The sequence below is a fragment of the Nerophis lumbriciformis genome, linkage group LG04 (genome assembly GCF_033978685.3).
Source record: "Nerophis lumbriciformis linkage group LG04, RoL_Nlum_v2.1, whole genome shotgun sequence".
NCBI lineage: Eukaryota > Metazoa > Chordata > Actinopteri > Syngnathiformes > Syngnathidae > Nerophis > Nerophis lumbriciformis.
The window spans coordinates 54,669,645-54,695,352 of NC_084551.2; the positions used below are offsets into that span (position 1 = coordinate 54,669,645).

At 34.7% G+C, this 25,708-nt stretch overlaps 1 protein-coding gene across 1 annotated transcript in view; it reads left to right on the forward strand.

Moving 5' to 3' along the window:
- The window catches only part of il11a (interleukin 11a), a 62,085-nt gene that overhangs the window by 6,947 nt on the left and 29,430 nt on the right, over nt 1–25,708 (forward strand). Inside the window, exon 2 of the mRNA XM_061958817.2 lies at nt 22,653–22,810. Coding sequence (XP_061814801.2) covers nt 22,754–22,810 — 57 coding nt within the window. The 5' untranslated portion in view covers nt 22,653–22,753. The remainder of the gene's footprint in view (nt 1–22,652; nt 22,811–25,708) is intronic.

A 25,708-nucleotide genomic window follows, 5' to 3' on the forward strand; every position in this document is an offset into this window, starting at 1 on the left:
TAGTCATTTCCCAACCAATATTCTACAACACAACGTTGAAACAACATGCTTTTTGGCGACTTATATTCAATGTCAGGTTGTGACGTTGATTTGACCATTGAAATTTGGTGATTTCCCAATCAATATTCTACAACACACATATAACGTTGAAACAACATACTTTTTGACAACGTTTAATCAACGTTGGGTTCTGATGTTGATTTGACCATTGAAATTTTGTCAATTCTCAACCAATATTTTACAACACAACATTGAAACAACATGCTTTTTGACAACGTTTAATCAATGTTGGGTTCTGACGTTGATTTGACCGTTGAATTTTGGTCATTTCCCAACCAATTTTATACAACACAACGTTGAAACAACACACTTTTTGGCGACATTTAGTCAATGTTGGGTTCTGACATTGATTTGACCATTGAAACTTGGTCATTTCCTAACCAATATTCTACAACACAAATAGGTTAAAACATCATGCTTATGGACGTTTATTCAATGTTGGGTTGTGACCTTGATTTGACCATTGAAACTTGGTCATTTCCTAACCAACATTCTACAACACAAATACAACGTTGAAACAACATGCTTTTTGACAACGTTTAATCAATGTTGGGTTTTGACATTGATTTGATTATTGAATTTTAGTCATTTCCCAAACAATATTCTACAACACAACGTTGAAACAACATGCTTTTTGACAACGTTTAATCAATGTTGGGTTTTGACATTGATTTGATTATTGAATTTTAGTCATTTCCCAAACAATATTCTACAACACAACGTTGAAACAACATAATTTTTGGCGACATATATTCAATGTCAGGTTGTGACGTTGATTTGACCGTTGAAATTTGGTCATTTCCCAACCAATATTCTACAACACACATATAACGTTGAAACAACATACTTTTTTGACGTTGTTTAATCAACGTTGGGTTCTGATGTTGATTTGACCATTGAAATTTCGTCATTTCCCAACCAATATTCTACAACACAACATTTTAACAACATGCTTTTTGACAACGTTTAATCAATGTTGGGTTCTGACGTTGATTTGATTATTGAATTTTAGTCATTTTCCAACCATTTTTCTACAACACAAATACGACGTTGAAACAACATGCTCTTTGACAACGTTTAATCAATGTTGGATTCTGACGTTGATGTGACCATTGAATTTTGGTCATTTCCCAACCAATATTCTACAACACAAACACAACGTTGAAACAACATGCTTTTTGACGACGTTTAATCAATGTTGGGTTCTGGGTTCCAAATTTAGTCATTTCCCAACCAATATTCTCCAACACAAATACAACGTTTAATCAATGTTGGATTCTGACATTGATTTGACCATTGAATTGTGGTCATTTCCCAACCAATATTCTACAACACAACGTTGAAACAACATGCTCTTTGACAACGTTTAATCAATGTTAGGTTTTGACGTTGATTTGACCATTGAAATTTGGTCATTTCCCAACCAACAACGTGGATTGATTGATTGATTGAGACTTGTATTAGTAGATTGCACAGTACATATTCCGTACAATTGACCACTAAACGGTAACACCCCAATAAGTTTTTCAACTTGTTTAAGTCGGGGTCCACGTTAATTAATTCATGGATCCAATGTTAAAAAAACAACTATTTTGCAACGATGTTCAGAAGTCAGTTTTAAAGACCAAGTATGTATAATCAGCGCTACATTTGTGACCAGCACTAAACGTTCATCAACATGCACACATCAGCAGGGTGGGTCAAGCGCCTTGCCCAAGGACACAACGGCCAGATTGCGACGGGGGGGGACCCGGCAGTTTGTGCCGCCGCCTCATCAACAACACCGCCGTGTTTGAGTAGTCGGAGAATACGACCCAAATGTGTTCCAATCGGCGTGTTAAAGAGGCTTTGGCAAACACTGGCATGAATCGAGGCGCCTGTGCGGTCCGAGCCAGCGAAAGGTGAGCGGAGAGTGTTGCGCCGCTGAGAGAGGCTTGTGTGAGTAAAGTTTGTCTGGCCGTGTCACCGGTTCCCTTCCTCGGAGGCCGCAGCCCAAGTGTCTCGCTGGCTCTCTGCTCCGAGCTGCTTCAACACACTCATCGCTGATGTCATGGGTAATGTAATGGGCATATGAAGGCCACACACACACACACACACACACACACACAAGATGCACACAAACATTGTTGCCCCCGCGCACGCGAGCTACACAGACACCGCATTTATTCAGCCACATGGCCGTAATTACACACGCGTACAGCATGCACACCCTTTTACACCAAGCCTGGATTCCCCCTTTTCCTCCCACGCGCTAACGTGCAAACAAAAAACATGCGCTCTGGTGCACACACACGTCGCCCACTTCAAAGTGGACCCCCCCTAACTAGTCAACTCAACCAGGGGTGTCCAAAGTGAGGCTCAAACTTTGGTGCTCCAAAAAAAAAAAAGAAATAACAAACAGAAACACAAAAATATTGAAGGATAATACGTGTCTTTGTTACGAAAGCTATTTTTAGACACTGAATTTATGTAACTGAAATTTTTGCCTTTGAATTTTTGCAAACTGAAATGTTTTTAATTTTTTTTAACATCAAATTGTGCTGACAATTTAATTGAATAACAAGTTTTGTGTCAATAAATGTAGTGTAAAAAAATAATTCAGTGCATAAAACGTCGAGGTAAAATGAACTCGATGTATGAAATTTAGTGTACAAAAAAAAATTCAGTGCAAAAAAAAACAATTCGTGAATAGAATCACTGTAAAAAAAATTCAGTGTGAAAAATAATTCAATGTGTAAAATTTAGTGTAAAAAAATTCAATGCATAAAAAATTTAAATGTAAAAACAATTGTGTCAAAAGAATCACTGTAAAAAAAAATTAAAAAAAAAAATTAAATAAAATGTATTGTAAAAAAAAAATCACTGTCAAAATATTCAGTGTAAAAAATAATTAAATGTATAAAATTTAGTGTAAAAAAATTAAGTGCAAAAAAAAATTAAGTGTAAAAATATTGTGTCAAAAGAATTACTGTAAAAAAATTAAATCAAAAATGTAAAAGTATAAAATGTATTGTAAAATAATTCAGTGCATAAAACGTTGAGGTAAAATGAATTTGATGTATGAAATGTAGTGTAAAAAAAAAACAATTCAGTGTGGAAAGAATCACTTTAAAAAAATTCGGTGGGAAAAATAATTCAATGTGTAAAATTTAGTGTAAAATAATTCAGTGCAAAAAAAAATTTTAATGTAAAAAAAATGTTATCAAAAAAATTAAATGTATAAAATGTATTGTAAAAAAGAATCAGTGTCAAAATATTCAGTGTAAAAAATAATTCAATGTATAAAATTTAGTGTAAAAAAATTAAGTGCAAAAAATAATTAAGTGTAAAAATATTGTGTGTCAAAAGAATCACTGTAAAAAAAATGTAATCAAAAAAATTAAAAGTATAAAATTTAGTGTAAAATAATTCAGTGCAAAAAAAATTTTATGTAAAAAAAAATGGTGTCAAAAGAATCACTGTAAAAAAATGTTATCAAAAAAATTAAATGTATAAAATGTATTGTAAAAAAGAATCTGTGTCAAAAGAATCAGTGTCAAAATATTCAGTGTAAAAAATAATTCAATGTATAAAATTTTGTGTAAAAAAATTAAGTGCAAAAAATAATTAAGTGTAATAATATTATGTGTCAAAAGAATCACTGTAAAAAAATGTAATCAAAAAAATTAAAAGTATAAAATGTATTGTAAAATAATTAAGTGCATAAAACGTTGAGGTAAAATGAATTCAATGTATGAAATGTACTGTAAAAAAAAACAATTCAGTGCAAAACAAAAACAATTCAGTGTGAAAAGAATCACTGTAAAAAAAATTCAGTGTGAAAAATAATTCAATGTATACAATTTAGTGTAAAAAAATGCAGTGCAAAAAAAAATAAGTGTAAAAAATGTATGTGTCAAAGGAATAACTGTAGTTTTTATACACTGATTTTTTTATGTACATCAAATTATGCAGACAGTTTCAATGACTAAAAATTCAGTATAAATATATTTATAATAAAAAATAAATGTATCAAACTTTGGTGTAAAAAGATTTACATTTATAAAATTCAATGTAAAAAATCAGTGTAAAAAGTTCAGTGTAAAAAATTTACTGAATAAAACAGTGTATAAAATTCAATGTAAAAAAATCAGTGTAAAAAAAAAGTCCCGTGTAAAAAAAATCACTGTATAAAACCTCAGTGTATAAAATTCAGTGTAAAACAATCAGTGTAAAAAGGTTCAGTGCAAAAAAATTACTGAAAAAAAAACATCAGTGTATAAAGTTCAGTGTAAAAACATTTACTGTATAAAACCTCAGTGTATAAAATTCAGTGTAAAAAAATCAGTGAAGAAAAATTAATTATAAAAACAAATCAGTGTATAAAATAATCAGTGGGTCAAAAATTCTTCCATCCATCCATGTCCTTCGTTGACTAAAAATTCAGTGTAAATAAATTTTGGGTAAAAAGCAAATCAGTGTGTAAAACTTTAGCATGAAAAAAATTTGTGCAGAAAAAATCAGTTTAAAAACAAAATCGGTATATAAAAAAAACAAACATCAGTGGGTAAAAATTCAGTGTAAAAAAAAAAGTGTAATAAAAATCAGTACAGGAAATTTCAGTGTAAAAAAACAGTGTATAAAACTTCAGTGTATAAAATTCAGTGTAAAAAAAATCTGTGTAAAAAGGTTCAGTGCAAAAAAATTACTGAACAAAACATCACTGTATAAAATTCAGTGTAAAAAAATCAATGTAAAAAAAGTTCAGTGCAAAAAATTTTTGTTGGAGAAATATTTGTTATAAAGTCATAATATACTCATAATACAAACTCAATATAAACGTACTTCCGGTACTTCCGGTAAAATAAAGACTGAAACACCTCACTGGCTGGTTCTGAGACACGATCAATTCTTTCAGTCAAATTTTTCCATGGTTTTAAGACAACACATTTGCCTACGCTGAATTTTGACACACTGATTATTCTCTACACTGAATTGTTTAGACAAGTAACTTTTAACAAACAACATTTTTAAACACACATTATTTCATGTTCAAACTGAGAAACCTCATTAAACCTCTTTGAACTTAACGGCAGCAACACATTGCAAAAAAGTTGTCACAGGGGCATTTTTACCACTGTGTTACATGGCCTTTCCTTTTAACAACACTCAGTAAAGGTTTGGGAACTGAGGGGACACATCTTTGAAGTGGAATTATTTTCCATTCTTGCTTGATGTACAGCTTAAGTTGTTCAACAGTCCGGGGGTCTTCGTTGTGGTATTTTAGGCTTCATAATGCGCCACACATTTTCAATGGGAGACAGGTCTGGACTACTATGACTTGGCATCGTCTTGCTGAAATAAGCAGGGGCGTCCATGATAATGTTGCTTGGATGGCAACATATGTTGCTCCAAAACCTGTATGTACCTTTCAGCATTAATGGTGCCTTCACAGATGTGTAAGTTACCCATGTCTTGGGCACTAATACACCCCCATACCATCACACATGCTGCCTTTTACACTTTGCGCCTAGAACAATCCGGATGGTTCTTTTCTTCTATGGTCCGGAGGACACAACGTCCACAGTTTCCAATTAAAATGTGGACTCGTCAGACCACAGAACACTTTTCCACTTTGCATCATTTCATCTTAGATGAGCTCAGGCCCAGCGAAGCCGGCGTTGTTTCTGGGTGTTGTTGATAAATGGCTTTGGCTTTGCATAGTAGAGTTTTAACTTGCACTTACAGATGTAGCGACCAACTGTAGTTACTGACAGTGGTTTTCTGAAGTGCTCCTGATCCCATGTGGTGATATCCTTTACACACTGATGTCGCTTTTTGATGCGGTACCGCCTGAGGGATCCAAGGTCCGTAATATCGTGGCTTACGTGCAGTGATTTCTCCAGATTTTCTGAACCATTTGATGATATTACGAAGCGTAGATGGTAAAATCCCTAAATTCCTTGCAATAGCTGGTTGAGAAATGTTGTTCCTAAACAATTTGCTCAGGCATTTGTTGACAAAGTGGTGACCCTCGCCCCGTCCTTGTTTGTGAACGACTGAGCATTTCATGGAATCTGCTTTTATACCCAATCATGGCACCCACCTGTTCCCAATTAGCCTGTTCACCTGTGGGATGTTCCAAATAAGTGTTTGATGAGCATTCCTCAACTTTCTCAGTCTTTTTTGCCACTTGTGCCAGCTTTTTTGAAACATGTTGCAGGCATCCAATTCCAAATGAGCTAATATTTGCATAAAATAACAACATTTACCAAATGGAACATGAAATATCTTGTCTTTGCAGTCTATTCAATTGAATATAAGTAGAAAAGGATTTACAAATCATTGTATTCTCTTTTTATTTACCATTTACACAACGTATATATCAAAACTTGGTGTCAGATTTGTGTTATAAGTGACAAATTGTAAGATTATTAGTATCAAAATGTCATCTCTTTCTGATTACCTTGCGTCTCTTTACTCTTTTTTGTTGTTTTTAAACTTGAACTTTGTTCCGCAAATGACCCACTGACCCACTTTGGACAAAACAACTACTAATTGTTCACTTTGTCACCTCAAATACAAAGTTTTTTATTATTATGTAACGTGTCGACATGTTATTTACGTCTGTTTTTAGCATTTTTTTTCCAATATTAAAACAACTCTTTGAAAAAGTCTTGTGTTTTGAATTAACTCACTGATGGGCCTATAAAGCGTGTGTGTGTGTGTGTGTGTGTGTGTGTGTGTGTGTGTGTGTGTGTGTGTGTGTGTGTGTGTGTTCTTGTATTCCCACCCTTCTTGAGACACCGACAAGGAAAAGTAGCTTCCATATGAGGAGGTTGGAGGGTTGGTCCCAAAAAGGAGCGATTTTTCAAATTGACTGTGTGTCAGTTTTAAAAGTGGGCAACATATGAAATAACAAGTGTGTGTAAAAAAAAAAAAATAAAAAATAAAAAAAAAAATTGAAGTGCTCCCCCTCTGGTCAACATATGAAATAACAAGTGTGTGTGAGAAATTGAAATGTGCCACCTCTGACCAAAATTAATTTTAAAAAATAAAATAAAATAATATGTATATAGAGACACACTGTATTAACAAAGTTAAAATGAAGATTACAAACTAATTACAAAAATAATAATAAACTAATATGAGTCTTTTTCTCACATTGTGTCAACTTTATTTCTTATAAAATTGGGAACAATTTCTCATATTCTTTCTGTTTCTGTAATATTGCAATATTTTCTCGTAAAATTATTACTTTTTTGTGTGAAATTATTACTTTTTAATGCAAAATGGTGACATTTGTCATGTAAAATTCTGACTTTTATCACAATATTGCCAATTTTTTCTGTTCTTGTAAAACCGTGACACTTTCTGAGTAAAATGATGACTTTTGTCATCATTTTGATTTTTATTATAACATTGCCCATATTTTAAAAGTTTTCTTATAAAATTTGGACTTTTGTCGAGTAAAATGACGACTCTTTTCATAAAGTTGCCAAAATTTTAAGCTTTTCTTGTAAAATTGCGACTGTTATTGAGTAAAATTCCAACTTTTATCATAATATTGCACACATGTTCAGTTTTTATTGTAACATTTTGACTTGCGTTGAGTAAAATGATGACTTTTATTATAATACTGCCCAAATTCCAAGTTTTTCTTGTGAAATTGTGACCTTTTTCTTGTGAAATTCCAACTCATTTTTAATAAGTGTTTTTATATGTGCATAGTATGTATATATTATTAATGTTGTAAATACACATCTTTATATATCTAGAAAGGCTGGTCCTAAAGAGGGAGGCATTTTTCTCACGTCTCAAGAAGGTTGTGTGTGTGTGTGTTGTATTTTTGCCCTTCTTGAGACATGAAGAAGGAAAAGTATCTTCCATATGAGGAGGTGTGAACAAGTGATGACATAACATTGCATCTAATAGAGAATGTCTCATTTGTACCCCTGGTGGTGACATCTATCAAAATGAGGGTGGTCCCAAAAAGGAGGGATTTTTCAAATTGACTGTGTTGCTTTTAAAAGTGGTCAACATATGAAATAACAAGTGTGTGTAAAAAAAATTGATATGCGCCCCCTTTGGGCAAAATGTATTTAAAAACAATAAAAATAAAGACACACTGTAATAACAAAGTTAAAAATGAAGATTAAAAACTAATTACAAAAAAATATATATAATAAAAATAACAATAATAATAGACTAAAAGCAGTCTTTTTCTCACAATTTGTCGACTTTTTTCTTGTAAAATTGGGAACAATTTCTCTTATTCTTTCTGCTTCTGTAATATTGCTATATTTTCTCGCATAATTATTACTTTTTTATGTAAAATTATTATTTTCTAATGCAAAATGTGAACATTTGTCATGTAAATTTCTGACTTTTATCACAATATTGTCAATTTTGTTTTTGCTCTCGTAAAACTGACATTTTTTAAATAAAATTATGACTTTTGCTGTAATTTTGCCAAGTAAAATTCCGATTATTGTTATAATATTGCCCAATTGTTTAAAGGTTTCTTATAAAATTTGGACTTTTGTCAAGTAAAATTATGACTCTTTTCATAAAAATGCGAAAATTGTAAGCTTTTTTTGTAAAATTGTGACTGATATTGAGTCAAATTCCAACTTTTATCATAACATTGCACAAATGTTCAATTTTTCTTGTAGCATTTTGACTTGCGTTGAGTAAAATGACAACTCTTATTACAAACCCCGTTTCCATATGAGTTGGGAAATTGTGTTAGATGTAAATATAAACGGAATACAATGATTTGCAAATCCTTTTCAACCCATATTCAGTTGAATATGCTACAAAGACAACATATTTGATGTTCAAACTGATAAACATTTATTTTTTTGCAAATAATCATTAACTTTATAATTTGATGCCAGCAACACGTGACAAAGAAGTTGGGAAAGGTGGCAATAAATACTGATAAAGTTGAGGAATGCTCATCAAACACTTATTTGGAACATCCCACAATTGGGAACAGGTGGGTGCCATGATTGGGTATAAAAGTAGATTCCATGAAATGCTCAGTCATTCACAAACAAGGATGGGGCGAGGGTCACCACTTTGTCAACAAATGCGTGAGCAAATTGTTGAACGGTTTAAGAAAAACCTTTCTCAACCAGCTATTGCAAGGAATTCAGGGATTTCACCATCTACGCTCTGTAATATCATCAAAGGGTTCAGAGAATCTGGAGAAATGACTGCACGTAAGCAGCTAAGCCCGTGACCTTCGATCCCTCAGGCTGTACTGCATCAAAAAGCGACATCAGTGTGTAAAGGATATCACCACATGGGCTCAGGAACACTTCAGAAACCCACTGTCAGTAACTACAGTTGGTCGCTACATCTGTAAGTGCAAGTTAAAACTCTCCTATGCAAGGCGAAAACCGTTGATCAACAACACCCAGAAACGCCGTCGGCTTCGCTGGGCCTGAGCTCATCTAAGATGGACTGATACAAAGTGGAAAAATGTTCTGTGGTCTGACGAGTCCACATTTCAAATTGTTTTTGGAAACTGTGGACGTCGTGTCCTCCGGACCAAAGAGGAAAAGAACCATCCGGATTGTTGTAGGCGCAAAGTGTAAAAGCCAGCATGTGTGATGGTATGGGGGTGTATTAGTGCCCAAGACATGGGTAACTTACACATCTGTGAAGGCGCCATTAATGCTGAAAGGTACATACAGGTTTTGGAGCAACATATGTTGCCATCCAAGCAACGTTATCATGGACGCCCCTGCTTATTTCAGCAAGACAATGCCAAGCCACGTGTTACATCAACGTGGCTTCATAGTAAAAGAGTGCGGGTACTAGACTGGCCTGCCTGTAGTCCATTATTAATGTTGTAAATACACATCTTTAAACATCTAGAAAGGCTGGTCCTAAAGAGGGAGGCATTTTTCTCAGGTCTCTAGAAGGTCGGAAATACAAGATTGTGTGTGTGTGTGTGTGTGTGTGTGTGTGTGTGTGTGTGTGTGTGTGTGTGTGTGTGTGTGTGTGTGTGTGTGTGTGTGTGTGTGTGTGTGTGTGTGTGTGTGTGTGTGAGAACCACCCAGAAGACCCCATCATGAGCAGGGAGAGTGACTAACTTCACTCTTTCTTTTCTTCTCCTCCACAGCTGCGTCTTCAAACAAGCTTTTCATGTGGCAAATTAGAACGAGTGTGTCAATATCTCTCCTCCACCTGGGGAGAAAACACAAGTCTTCTCGTCAGTCGGCGTCGACTCGTGACCGCCACGCTTGCACCTTGACACTGGCGTGCGTGCGTGCGTGTGTGTGTGTGTTTGTTTAAAACATGTTTTATTGTAGTTTTCCTGCTCGCTCACTTCTTTCCTGGTGTGTATTCCCCACCTCAGCAGCGTGTGACCATCCTTCTCTATGACTGGAAAGTCACGTTTGCCCCCTTTTGCAACAGTTGGTCACGCTTTACAGCACCTGACGGAATATTTCCTACTACTGCGAGAGTACACTTAAAGGGAAAACTGTACTTTTGGGGGGAATTTTCCCATCATGCTCAGTACTTATGTGACATAAGAACACGTGCGTTGCCCTTTTGTGTGACTCCTAGATTGTACAAAAATATCATAAATAAAACAACGTTGAAACAACATGCTTTTTGACGACGTTAAATCAACGTCAGGTTGTGTTGTTGATTCGACAATTGATATTTGGTCATTTTTCAACTAATATTCTGTTATATAAATACAACGTTGAAAAAACATGCTTTTTGACAACGTTTAATCAATGTTGGGTTCTGATGTTGATTTGACCGTTGAATTTTGGTTATTTCCCAACCAATATTCTACAATACAAAAACAACGTTGAAACAACATGCTTTTTGACGTTTATTCAATGTCAGGTTGTGACGTTGATTTGATCATTGAATTTTGGTCAATTCCCAACCATTATTCTACAACACAAATACAACGTTTTGAAACAACATGCTTTTTGACGACGTTTAATCAATGTCAGGTTGTGACGTTGATTTAACCATTGAAATTTGGTCATTTCCCAACCAATATTCTCCAACACAAATACAACATTGAAACAACATGCTTTTTGACGATGTTTAATCAAAGTTGGGTTGTGTTGTTGATTTGACCGTTGAATTTGGTCATTTCCCAACCAGTATTCTACAACACAAATGCAACGTTGAAACAACGTGCTTTTTGACAACTTTTAATCAATGTTGGGTTCTGGGTTCCAAATTTAGTCATTTCCCAACCAATATTCTCCAACACAAATACAACGTTGAAACAACATGCTTTTTACAACGTTTAATCAATGTTGGGTTCTAACGTTGATTTGACCATTGAAATTTGGTCATTTCCCAACCAATATTCTACAACACAAATACAACGTTGAAACAACATGCTTTTTGACGTTTGATCAATGTCAGGTTGTGACGTTGATTTGACCGTTGAATTTTAGTCATTTCCCAACCAATATTCTACGACACAAATACAACATTAAAACAACATGCTTTTTGACAACATTTATTCAATGTCAGGTTGTGACGTTGATTTGACCTTTGAAATGTCTTAATTTTTCAACCAATATTCTACGACACAAATACAACGTTGAAACAACATGCTTTTTGACAACGATTAATCAATGTTGGGTACTGATGTTGATTTGACCATTGAAATTTGGTCATTTCCCAACCAATACTCTACAACACAACGTTGAAACAACAGGCTTTTTGACAACGTTTAATCAATGTCAGGTTGTGACGTTGATATGTTCGTTGAAATTTAGTCATTTTATAACCATTAGTCTACAACACAAATACAACGTTGAAACAACATGCTTTTTGACGTTTATTCAATGTCAGGTTGTGACGTTGATTTGACCATTGAAATGACCGTTGATTTGACCATTGAAATGACCGTTGATTTGACCATTGAATTGACCGTTGATTTCACCGTTGATTTGACCATTGAATTTTGGTCATTTCCCAACCAACGTGGATCCAACGTTAGACATCAACGTTGCCTCAAATTACAAGTACAACTATTTTGCAACGTTTGTTTCAAAGTAAGTTAAAGTTAAAGTTTGTTTCAAAGTAAGTTTAAAAAAAAAAACTGCTCACAAGAGGCAGCTCACCTATTTTGCCTTCACTGGAAACGGGTCCGACTTACTGCCGGCAATGCGAACCAAGCTCTGACACGGATCATGCAGGGAGCGGACCGCCACAGTCAGACGGTCCGATACCCCATACTCTCTGAGCACTCCCCACAGGACTTCTGGAAGGAAAGACGGTCAAATGCCTTCTCTAAGTCCACACAACACATGTGGACTGGGTAGGGAAAAACTCCCATGCACCCTTGAGGATCCTGCCGGGAGTATCGAGCTGGCCCTGAGTTCCGAGGTTTAACTCTTGGGTGTAGCCTCCTCTCCAGTACACCTGAATAGAACTTACCAGGAAGGAGTTGGAACACACTCTCTGGTTCCGCTTTTTAAATCACCGATATCGACCGATGCAAAACACTTAGATCGTGATACAGTTTTCAGTCGTATCGCCCAGTGCTTATTTGGGTTAGTGTGGGCAAAACCTTTTCTCCTACCCCATGGGAGGTCGTAAACTTCTCTTGAGTTCATCGTAAACAAACAAGGCTTCGATCATTCGGGTCTTCTTCACTCTTTCAGAGGACATTTTGCATGAAAATTGCACAATATGTTGTGCAAACATCACACGTCAGCACATCAAACCTCATCAGCCAAATTCATTCCAGGGTGAAACAGTGGTCCACTTTCTTAAGAGAAGATATAGTATATTTAGTGTATATATAGTGTATTTAGTATTTATATATACTGTATATATAATATTTATATAGTGTATATGTATTGTGTATATATAATGTTCATATAGTGTAAATTTTGTCTATATATATATGTGTGTATTTAGTGTATGTATATATATGTATATATGTATATATATATATATATGTGTGTGTATATATATGTATATAAATATACATATATGTATATATATATATACATATATGTGTATATGTATTGTACATATAATGTTTATACAGTGTATATGTAGTGTATACATGTTTATGTAGTGTGATATATAATATATTTAGTGTATAGAAAAGCGCTATACAAGTACAACCCATTTATTATTATATATAGTGTATATAGTATATTTAGTGTATATATATATATATATATATATATATATATATATATATATATATAGTGTATATATGTTTATATAGTGTATTTATAAAGTATATGTAGTGTATATATAATGTGTATGTCGTGTGTAAATATAGGAAATTTAGTGTGTATATATAGTGTATTTAGTATTTATATATACTGTATATATAATATTTATATAGTGTATAAGTATTGTATATATAATGTTCATATAGTGTAAATTTTGTCTCTATATATATATATATATATAGTGTATTTAGTGTGTGTGTGTGTGTGTGTGTGTGTGTGTGTGTGTGTGTATATATATATATATATATATATATATATATATATATATATATATATATATATATATATATATATATATATATACATATACTGTATATACATATATATATATACACATTATATATATATATATATATATAATGTGTATATATATATGTATATATATATATATATTTATATGTATACATATATATATACATATGTATACATATATGTATGTATATATGTAGTTTACATATAATGTTTCTACAGTGTATATGTAGTGTATACATAATGTTCATGTAGTGTTTATATATAATATATTTAGTGTATATATAGTGTATATATAATGTGTATATAGTATATTTAGTGTATATATATATATAGTGTATATATGTTTATACAGTGTATTTATAGTGTATATGTAGTGTATATATAATGTGTATGTTGTGTGTAAATATAGGAAATTTAGTGTATATATAGTGTGTATATATAATGTTTATAAAGTGTATATGTAGTGTATATATAGTGTATACATAATGTTTATTTAGTGTGTATATATCGTATTTTTAGTGTATATATAGTGTATATATAATGTGTATACAGTTTATATTTAGTATATATATATATATATATATATATATATATATATATATAATGTGTATACAGTTTATATTTAGTATATATATATATATATATATATATATATATATATATATATATATATATATATATATATATATATATATAGTGTATATATGTTTATACAGTGTGTGTGTCTATATTGTATATGTATTGTATATATAATGTTTATGTAGTGTGTGTGTATATATAGTATATTTAGTGTATATAGTGTATATATACCATTTATATAGTGTATATACAACATTTATATAGTGTATAAATAGTAAATTTAGTGTATATATAGTGCTTATATAATGTTTATGTAGTGTATAAATAGTATATTTAGTATATATATATAGTGTATGTATTGTGTGTGTGTATATATATACAGTATATATATATATATATATATATATATATATATATATATATATATATATATATATATATATATATATATACTGTATATATGTATATATATACTGTATATATGTATATATATGTGTGTGTATATACAATGTTTATACAGTGTATGTATAGTGTATATGTCGTGTATACATAAACATGTAGTGTGTAAATATAGTGAATTTAGTGTATATATAGTGTGTATGTATAATGTTTATATTGTGTATATATAGTGTATATGTAGTGTATTAATAATGTTTATGTCGTGTGCATATATAGTATATTTAGTGTATATATAGTGTATACATAATGTATAAATAGTGTATATATAGTATATTTAGTATATATATATATAGTGTATATATGTTTATACAGCGTGTATATAGTGTATATAAAATGTTTATGTAGTGTATGTATCGTGTGTATATAGTATATTTAGTATATATATATATATATATATATATATATATAGTGCATATATAATGTTTATATAGTGTATATGTAGTGTATAAATAGTATATTTAGAATCAGAAATAGTATATATATATATATATATATATATATATATATATATATATATAGTGTATATATGTTTATACAGTGTGTGTGTCTATATTGTATATGTATTGTATATATAATGTTTATGTAGTGTGTGTGTATATATAGTATATTTAGTGTATATAGTGTATATATACCATTTATATAGTGTATATACAACATTTATATAGTGTATAAATAGTAAATTTAGTGTATATATAGTGCTTATATAATGTTTATGTAGTGTATAAATAGTATATTTAGTATATATATATAGTGTATGTATTGTGTGTGTGTATATATATACAGTATATATATATATATATATATATATATATATATATATATATATATATATATATATATACTGTATATATGTATATATATACTGTATATATGTATATATATGTGTGTGTATATACAATGTTTATACAGTGTATGTATAGTGTATATGTCGTGTATACATAAACATGTAGTGTGTAAATATAGTGAATTTAGTGTATATATAGTGTGTATGTATAATGTTTATATTGTGTATATATAGTGTATATGTAGTGTATTAATAATGTTTATGTCGTGTGCATATATAGTATATTTAGTGTATATATAGTGTATACATAATGTATAAATAGTGTATATATAGTATATTTAGTATATATATATATAGTGTATATATGTTTATACAGCGTGTATATAGTGTATATAAAATGTTTATGTAGTGTATGTATCGTGTATATAGTATATTTAGTATATATATATATATATATATATAGTGCATATATAATGTTTATATAGTGTATATGTAGTGTATAAATAGTATATTTAGAATCAGAAATAGTATATATATATATATATATATATATATATATATATATATATATAGAGAGAGAGAGAGAGAGAGAGAGAGAGAGAGAGAGAGAGAGAGAGAGAGAGAGAGAGAGAGAGAGAGAGAGAGAGAGAGAGAGAGAGAGAGAGAGAGAGAGAGAGAGAGAGAGAGAGAGAGAGAGAGAGAGAGAGAGAGAGAGAGAGAGAGAGAGAGAGAGAGAGAATATACTGTATGTGTAATGTTTATATAGTGTATATGTAATGTATATACTTTGTTTGTATAATGGATACAAGAAGTGTACATGTAATGTTTATATATAATGTTTATATAGTGTATGTATAATGTTTATATAGTGATATATTGAGTTTATATAGTGATTGCTACAGTTTCTCAATTAAATATTCTTAGACCGCATGGCCAAAAATACCTTGTTTTGATGAATACCGAGGCCTACTACGCTACTGTACCTGGACTTTGGCCATTGCGGTGGCACTTTTTATGGGGTGCCACTACTGTACTGTGTATTGTTTTGTCCCAAGTTCTGTGTGTGTGTGTGTGTGTGTGTGTGTGTGTGTGTGTGTGTGTGTGTGTGTGTGTGTGTGTGTGTGTGTGTGTGCGTGTGTTCATGCTGTCCTGCGTGACCCGGTCAAAGCGGGGACCCCACCCACTCCTGCAAAAAAAAAAAAAAAAAAAAAAAAAAAGTGTGTGTGGACACGGAACGTGCTTCTCGGAGGCCCCTTCTGGTCTTCTGGGCCCAAACAACACCTCTCATGCTCCTCACTCCTCACTCTTTCCTTCACCCTGGAGAGGGAGGGAGAGAGAAAAAAATGGGAGGTGGGCAGTGTGTGTGTGTGTGTGTGTGTGTGTGTGTGTGTGTGTGTGTGTGTGTGTGTGTGTGTGTGTGTGTGTGTGTGTGTGTGTGTGTGCAGTGGAAATAACAGGCTGAAAGGTGAATAGGACGGAATAAGATGAGCGTGAATATGATGATACCGGCGGAGACAATAGGCCACTTTTGGACGGACAGAGATGGACGGATAAGGTAGAGGCGGGGCCCCGGCTGCAAGGGGGCGGGGCAAGATACCAGCACGCCGGGGCGGGAGCGGAGAAAGTGATAGAGGAAAGAAAACAAGAGGGGGAAAAAACACAAGGGATTTTTTTTTTTTTTTTTTTTTTTTTTTTGGGAGTTTGTCAAAGAGAAGGAGAGAGAGAGAGGGGAGGAGAGGGAGAAGGGAGGGGAGAGAGAGAGAGAGAGAGAGAGAGAGAGAGAGAGAGAGTGTGTGTCTGTGTGTGTTTTTATGAATGAAGTGAGTCACTGCCGATGTGTCATAGGCCCGACGTCTTTATAAAAGGAAGTTTTAAACAAGCCTAAACACTTCACTCGCTAATGTTGGACGTCGCATCACAACTCTCTCATTTTCTCCAAGTGTCTCTCCAACCTTCATAAAGAGCAAACTTCAGCACCACTTAGCAACTTTTTCTACTTCCATCCCTCCGCCTCGGACACCTTTTGCTCCCGCTTTTGACTGACAAGGATACACTTCCTGGAGTGACGTTTATTTATTGATTTTTTTTTGTTTGTTATTTATTGATTTTTGCTCATTGTTATTCACTGCAGTCTTTCGGCTGCTGGCTGGGTTTGCGTGGTGTGGGACTGCAAGCAATATGAAATGTAAGTGCAAATGTTGTGAAGGACAATATGAAATGTAAGTGAAGGACAATATGAAACATAAGTGAAGGACAATATGAAATGTAAGTGAAGGACAATATAAAATGTCAGTGAAGAACAATATAAGACGTAAGAAAACAACAATATGAAACGTAAGTGAAGGACAATATGAAATGTAAGTGTAAACGTAAGTGAAGGACCATATGAAATGTAAGTGAAGGACAATATGAAGTGTAAGTGAAGGACAATATGAAGTGTAAGTGAAGGACAATATGAAACGTAAGAAAACGACAATATGCAATGTAAGTGAAGGACAATATGAAATGTCAGTGAAGGACAATATAAAATGTAAGTGAAGGACAATATGAAATGTAAGTGAAGGACAATAAGAAGTGTAAGTGAAGGACAATATGAAGCATAAGTGAAGGATAATATGAAACGTAAGTGAAGGAAAATATGAAATGTCAGTGAAGGACAATATGAAATGTAAGTGAAGGACAATATGAAACGTAAAAAAACGACAATATGAAACATAAGTGAAGGACAATATGAAGTGTAACTGAAGGACAATAAGAAGTGTAAGTGAAGGACAATATAATGTAAGTGAAGGACAATATAATGTAAGTGAAGGACAATATGAAGTGTAAGTGAAGGACAATAAGAAGTGTAAGTGAAGGACAATAAGAAGTGTAAGTGAAGGATAATATGAAGTGTAAGTGAAGGACAATATAATGTAAGTGAAGGACAATAAGAAGTGTAAGTGAAGGACAATATGAAGTGTAAGTGAAGGACAATATGAAACGTAAGAAAACGACAATATGAAACATAAGTGAAGGACAATATGAAGTGTAACTGAAGGACAATAAGAAGTGTAAGTGAAGGACAATATAATGTAAGTGAAGGACAATATGAAGTGTAAGTGAAGGACAATAAGAAGTGTAAGTGAAGGACAATATGAAGTGTAAGTGAAGGACAATAAGAAGTGTAAGTGAAGGACAATATGAAGTGTAAGTGAAGGACAATATAATGTAAGTGAAGGACAATAAGAAGTGTAAGTGAAGGACAATATGAAGTGTAAGTGAAGGACAATAAGAAGTATAAGTGAAGGACAATATAATGTAAGTGAAGGACAATATAATGTAAGTGAAGGACAATATGAAGTGTAAGTGAAGGACAATAAGAAGTGTAAGTGAAGGACAATAAGAAGTGTAAGTGAAGGACAATATGAAGTGTAAGTGAAGGACAATATAATGTAAGTGAAGGACAATAAGAAGTGTAAGTGAAGGACAATATGAAGTGTAAGTGAAGGACAATATGAAACGTAAGAAAACGACAATATGAAACATAAGTGAAGGACAATATGAAGTGTAACTGAAGGACAATAAGAAGTGTAAGTGAAGGACAATATAATGTAAGTGAAGGACAATATGAAGTGTAAGTGAAGGACAATAAGAAGTGTAAGTGAAGGACAATATGAAGTGTAAGTGAAGGACAATAAGAAGTGTAAGTGAAGGACAATATGAAGTGTAAGTGAAGGACAATATAATGTAAGTGAAGGACAATAAGAAGTGTAAGTGAAGGACAATATGAAGTGTAAGTGAAGGACAATAAGAAGTGTAAGTGAAGGACAATATAATGTAAGTGAAGGACAATAAGAAGTGTAAGTGAAGGACAATATGAAGTGTAAGTGAAGGACAATATGAAGTGTAAGTGAAGGACAATATGAAGTGTAAGTGAAGGACAATATGAAGTGTAAGTGAAGGACAATATGAAGTGTAAGTGAAGGACAATATAAAATGTAAGTGAAGGACAATATGAAATGTAAGTGAAGGACAATATGAAATGTATGTGAAGGACAATATGAAGTGTAAGTGAAGGACAATATAAAATGCAAGTGAAGGACAATATGAAATGTAAGTGAAGGACAATATGAAATGTAAGTGAAGGACAATATGAAGTGTAAGTGAAGGACAATATGAAGTGTAAGTGAAGGACAATATGAAACGTAAGAAAACGACAATATGCAATGTAAGTGAAGGACAATATGAAATGTAAGTGAAGGACAATAAGAAGTGTAAGTGAAGGACAATATGAAGCATAAGTGAAGGATAATATGAAACGTAAGTGAAGGAAAATATGAAATGTCAGTGAAGGACAATATGAAATGTAAGTGAAGGACAATATGAAACGTAAGAAAACGACAATATGAAACATAAGTGAAGGACAATATGAAGTGTAACTGAAGGACAATAAGAAGTGTAAGTGAAGGAAAATATAATGTAAGTGAAGGACAATATGAAGTGTAAGTGAAGGACAATAAGAAGTGTAAGTGAAGGACAATATGAAGTGTAAGTGAAGGACAATATGAAGTGTAAGTGAAGGACAATAAAAAGTGTAAGTGAAGGACAATATGAAGTGTAAGTGAAGGACAATAAGAAGTGTAAGTGAAGGACAATATAATGTAAGTGAAGGACAATAAGAAGTGTAAGTGAAGGACAATATGAAGTGTAAGTGAAGGACAATAAGAATTGTAAGTGAAGGACAATATAATGTAAGTGAAGGACAATAAGAAGTGTAAGTGAAGGACAATATGAAGTGTAAGTGAAGGCCAATAAGAAGTGTAAGTGAAGGACAATATGAAGTGTAAGTGAAGGACAATATGAAGTGTAAGTGAAGGACAATATGAAGTGTAAGTGAAGGACAATATGAAGTGTAAGTGAAGGACAATATAAAATGTAAGTGAAGGACAATATGAAATGTAAGTGAAGGACAATATGAAATGTAAGTGAAGGACAATATGAAGTGTAAGTGAAGGACAATATAAAATGTAAGTGAAGGACAATATGAAATGTAAGTGAAGGACAATATGAAACATAAGTGAAGGACAATATGAAGTGAAAGTGTAAGTGTTGTGAAGGACAATATTGGAGTGGATCTGTCATATTGAAGGCAGGCTGGTATTTGAAGTTGCCAGGAGAGAAGAATGAATGAGTTCAGTGTTTGCAGAGTGTTTGCTCTCTTCACTCTAGCAGCCACACATGCTGCTATCATGCTGCTGCAGTGTAGCAGCCACACATGCTGCTATCATGCTGCTGCAGTGTAGCAGCCACACATGCTGCTATCATGCTGCTGCAGTGTAGCAGCCACACATGCTGCTATCATGCTGCTGCAGTGTAGCAGCCACACATGCTGCTATCATGCTGCTGCAGTGTAGCAGCCACACATGCTGCTATCATGCTGCTGCAGTGTAGCAGCCACACATGCTGCTATCATGCTGCTGCAGTGTAGCAGCCACACATGCTGCTATGCTGCTGCAGTGTAGCAGCCACACATGCTGCTATCATGCTGCTATCATGCTGCTGCAGGTGTGACAATCAGCAGCATTGATGGCAGCTTCTAGAAGGTCCAGCAGTGATGCTCACGTCTGTGATGTTTGACTCCTTGTTGACTCTATCTCAGCAACCTCAACTCATTGTTTGGATGTTAATTACTGTCTTCTTCTTCTCCTCCTTCTTCTCCTTCTCCTTCTTCTCTTTCTTTTCATTCTTCTCCTACTTCTTCTCTTTCTTCTCCTTCTTCTCCTTCTCCTTCTTCTCCTTCTTTTCCTGCATTTTCTACTTCTGCATCTCCCTTCTTTTTCTTCTTCTTCTTCTCCTTCTTTTTTTCTCCTTCTTCTCCTTCTTTTCCTGCATTTTCTTCTTTTGCATCTTCCTTCTTCTTCTACTTCTTCTTCTTCTTCTTCTTCTTCTCCTTCTTTTTCTCCTTCTTCTCCTTCTTTTTCTACTTCTGTGTCTTTCTTCTTCTCTCTCTCCTTCTCTTTATCCTTCTCTTTCTCTTTCTCCTTCTCCTTCTCTTTCTTCTCCTTCTTTTTCTACTTCTGCGTCTTCCTTCTTCTCCTTCGCCGTCTCCTTTGCCGTCTCCTTCTCCTTCTCCTTGTCCTTCTCTTTCTACTTGTCCTTCTCCTCCTTCTCCTTTTTCTTCTCCTTCTCCTTCTCCTTGTCCTTCTTCTCTTTCTCCTTGTCCTTCTTCTCCTTTTTCTTCTCATTTTCTTCTCCTTCTCCTTCTTCTCCTTCTCTTTCTTTTTATTGTTCTTCTTCTCCCCCTTCTTCTCCTCCTTCTCTTTCTCTTTCTCTTTCTCATTCTCCTTCTCCTTTTCTTCTCCTTCTTCTCCCTCTACTCCTTTTTGTCATTCTTCTCTTTCTCCTTGTCCTTCGTCTCCTTCTTCTTCTCATTTTCTTCTCCTTCTCCTTCTCCTTTTATTGTCCTTCTCCTTCTTCTCCTTCTCCTTCTCCTTTTATTCTCATTCTCCTTCTCTTTCTTTTTCTTCTTCTCCATCTCCTTCTTCTCCTTCTCTTTCTTTTTATTCTTCTCCTTCTCCTTCTCTTTCTCCTTCTCCTTCTCCTTTTCTTCTCCTTCTTCTTCTTCTCCCTCTCCTCCTTTTTGTCCTTCTTCTCTTTCTCCTTGTCCTTCGTCTCCTTCTCCTTCTCCTTTTCTTCTCCTTCTCCTTTTATTCTCCTTCTCCTTATTCTCCTTCTCTTTCTTTTTCTTCTTCTCCTTATTCCCATTCTTTCTCCTTGTGTTCTCCCTCTCCTTCTTCTTCTTCTCCTTCTTCTTATTTTTCCTCTTCTTCTTCTTCTCCCATTCCTTCTCCTCTTCCTTTGTCTTTTTCTTCTTCTTCTTTTTTCTTCTTCTTCTTCTTCTTCTTCTCCTTCTTCTTCTTCTTCTTCTTCTTCTCCCTTTCCCTCTTCTCCTCCTTTGTCTTTTTATTCTTCTTCTTCTGCTTCTTTTTCTTATTTTGTCTTCTTCTTCTCCCATTCCTTCTTCTCCTCTTTTGTCTTCCTCCTCTTCTTCTTCTTCTCCTTCTCCTTCCTCCCCTCTTTTGTCTAAATGTTCTCCTTGTCTTTCTCCTTCTTCTTATTTGTCTTCTCCTTCTTCTCCCCATTCTCTTAATCTTCTTCCTCTTCTTCTTCCTCTTCTTCTTCTTCTTGTCCTTCACCTACTGGTGCTCTCTCTTGTTTTTCCCCTACTCCTCTCTCTACTTATTCTTCTTCTCCTCCTCCTCCATGCCCTTCTTCTTCTCCTCCATCTCCTTCTCCTACCACAGTACTGCTGGATTCCTCCTCGTCGCTGCTGTTGTCGCTGCTAATAACGCAGCTTCCGGTCTTCACGTCTGCGTCTCCGGTGCCTCCGCGGCGGCCCAGCGACATGGACAAGCTTTCCAACCAGACCAAAAACCTCATGAAGCTCACCCAGGAACTGCTGGTAAGTCCAGTTGTTGATGTGTTTACCTGCTGAGATTAGTACAGCCGACTTCATGCGGTGCTCTGCATCTCACCTGTGCTCATTTGTGGAGCCAAGGTTTTGTGTTTTGTGGCGAAGATCAAGCAACGCCCACATCTTGTGTCGTGGGCGAAATTCCTTGGCAATTTATCATCGCCCCTCCGTGTAATATCTTCCACTGATCATCTGAAGTGACGTAATGACAGTTTGACTGGTGATAGCGAGGAGCATTTATCACCGCCCACTACAAATTGGTATGAATAGGTCCTGACCTGGCAGGCACTTCAAGGTGTCTTTATCATCATTTCTACCAATTAGGGAGAAGATTGGATTTTGTGGAGCTAAGTTATTAACATTTCGTGTTTAGTGGCGAACCCTTGGACCAAACTCTGGCGCCACACAACACCCACATTTTGTGTCGCCGGCAAAATTCCTTCACAATTAATCATCAGTTTAGTATTTGTTGTTGATCATCCAGAGTGACGTAATGACAGTTTGATTGGTGATGGCGAGGAGCACTTTTCGCCCGCCCACTATGAATGGGTATGAACAGAGTTGTGCATAGAGAGAGGACGGCCAACTCTCAGTTAGTAGCAAACATGGCGTCCCGTTGTCACGAGAGGGGCTTTTGACCAATCATGTAGGAGATCCTCAGGCCATACCCTCTCTGACCGGTCAAAAGCCCCTCCCATGACCGTCGGGCGCCATGTTTGCTACCAACTTTGAAACCGAGTCGAGTCGGCCAATCACCAGATCAAAATTTGATTCCTTCCAACTTTATTATTGCCCATCCGTCTAGTGTCTGTCATTTTAACGGTGGCTCCTCTGGTCAAAATCCTGAAGAGGAGTTCATGAAAGTTCAAGTACAACCTCTGGTTTTGGGGCGAAAAATGGCCGACTTCCTGATTGTTTTCAAGTATGGGTTCTTGAGACTTTGAGACCTTGTCATGATTTCAAGTATGGGTTCTTGAGACTTTGAGACCTCGTCATGATTTCAAGTATGGGTTCTTGAGACTTTGAGACCTTGTCATGATTTCAAGTATGGGTTCTTGAGACTTTGAGACCTTGTCATGATTTCTAGTATGGGTTCTTGTGACTTTGAGACCTTGTCATGATTTCAAGTATGGGTTCTTGAGACTTTGAGACCTTGTCATGATTTCTAGTATGGGTTCTTGTGACTTTGAGACCTTGTCATGATTTCAAGTATGGGTTCTTTAGACTTTGAGACCTTGTCATGATTTCTAGTACGGGTTCTTGTGACTTTGAGACCTCGTCATGATTTCAAGTATGGGTTCTTGAGACTTTGAGACTTTGTCATGATTTCAAGTGTGGGTTCTTGAGACTTTGAGACCTCGTCATGATTTCAAGTATGGGTTCTTGAGACTTTGAGACCTCGTCATGATTTCAAGTATGGGTTCTTGAGACTTTGAGACTTTGTCATGATTTCAAGTATGGGTTCTTGAGACTTTGAGACCTTGTCATGATTTCAAGTACGGGTTCGTGCGACTATGAGACCTCGTCATAATTTCAAGTATGGGTTCTTGAGACTTTGAGACCTTGTCATGATTTCTAGTACGGGTTCTTGTGACTTTGAGACCTTGTCGTGATTTCAAGTATGAGTTCTTGAGACTTTGAGACCTTGTCATGATTTCTAGTAAGGGTTCTTGTGACTTTGAGACCTTGTCTTGATTTCAAGTATGGGTTCTTGCGACTTTGAGACCTCGTCATGATTTCAAGTATGGGTTCTTGAGACTTTGAGACCTTGTCATGATTTCAAGTACGGGTTCTTGAGACTTTGAGACCTTGTCATGATTTCAAGTATGGGTTCTTGTGACTTTGAGACCTTGTCATGATTTCAAGTATGGGTTCTTGAGACTTTGAGACCTTGTCATGATTTCAAGTATGGGTTCTTGAGACTTTGAGACCTTGTCATGACTTCAAGTATGGGTTCTTGAGACTTTGAGACCTCGTCATGATTTCAAGTACGGGTTCTTGAGACTTTGAGACCTTGTCATGATTTCAAGTATGGGTTCTTGAGACTTTGAGACCTTGTCATGATTTTAAGTATGGGTTCTTGAGACTTTGAGACCTTGTCATGATTTCAAATATGGGTTCTTGAGACTTTGAGACCTTGTCATGATTTCAAGTATGGGTTCTTGAGACTTTGAGACCTCGTCGTGATTTCAAGTATGGGTTCTTGAGACTTTGAGACCTTGTCATGATTTCAAGTATGGGTTCTTGAGACTTTGAGACCTCGTCATGATTTCAAGTACGGGTTCTTGAGACTTTGAGACCTTGTCATGATTTCAAGTATGGGTTCTTGAGACTTTGAGACCTTGTCATGATTTTAAGTATGGGTTCTTGAGACTTTGAGACCTTGTCATGATTTCAAATATGGGTTCTTGAGACTTTGAGACCTTGTCATGATTTCAAGTATGGGTTCTTGAGACTTTGAGACCTTGTCATGATTTCAAGTATGGGTTCTTGAGACTTTGAGACCTTGTCATGATTTCAAGTATGGGTTCTTGAGACTTTGAGACCTTGTCATGATTTCAAGTATGGGTTCTTGAGACTTTGAGACCTTGTCATGATTTCAAGTATGGGTTCTTGAGACTTTGAGACCTCGTCATGATTTCAAGTACGGGTTCTTGAGACTTTGAGACCTTGTCATGATTTCAAGTATGGGTTCTTGAGACTTTGAGACCTTGTCATGATTTTAAGTATGGGTTCTTGAGACTTTGAGACCTTGTCATGATTTCAAATATGGGTTCTTGAGACTTTGAGACCTTGTCATGATTTCAAGTATGGGTTCTTGAGACTTTGAGACCTCGTCATGATTTCAAGTATGGGTTCTTGAGACTTTGAGACCTTGTCATGATT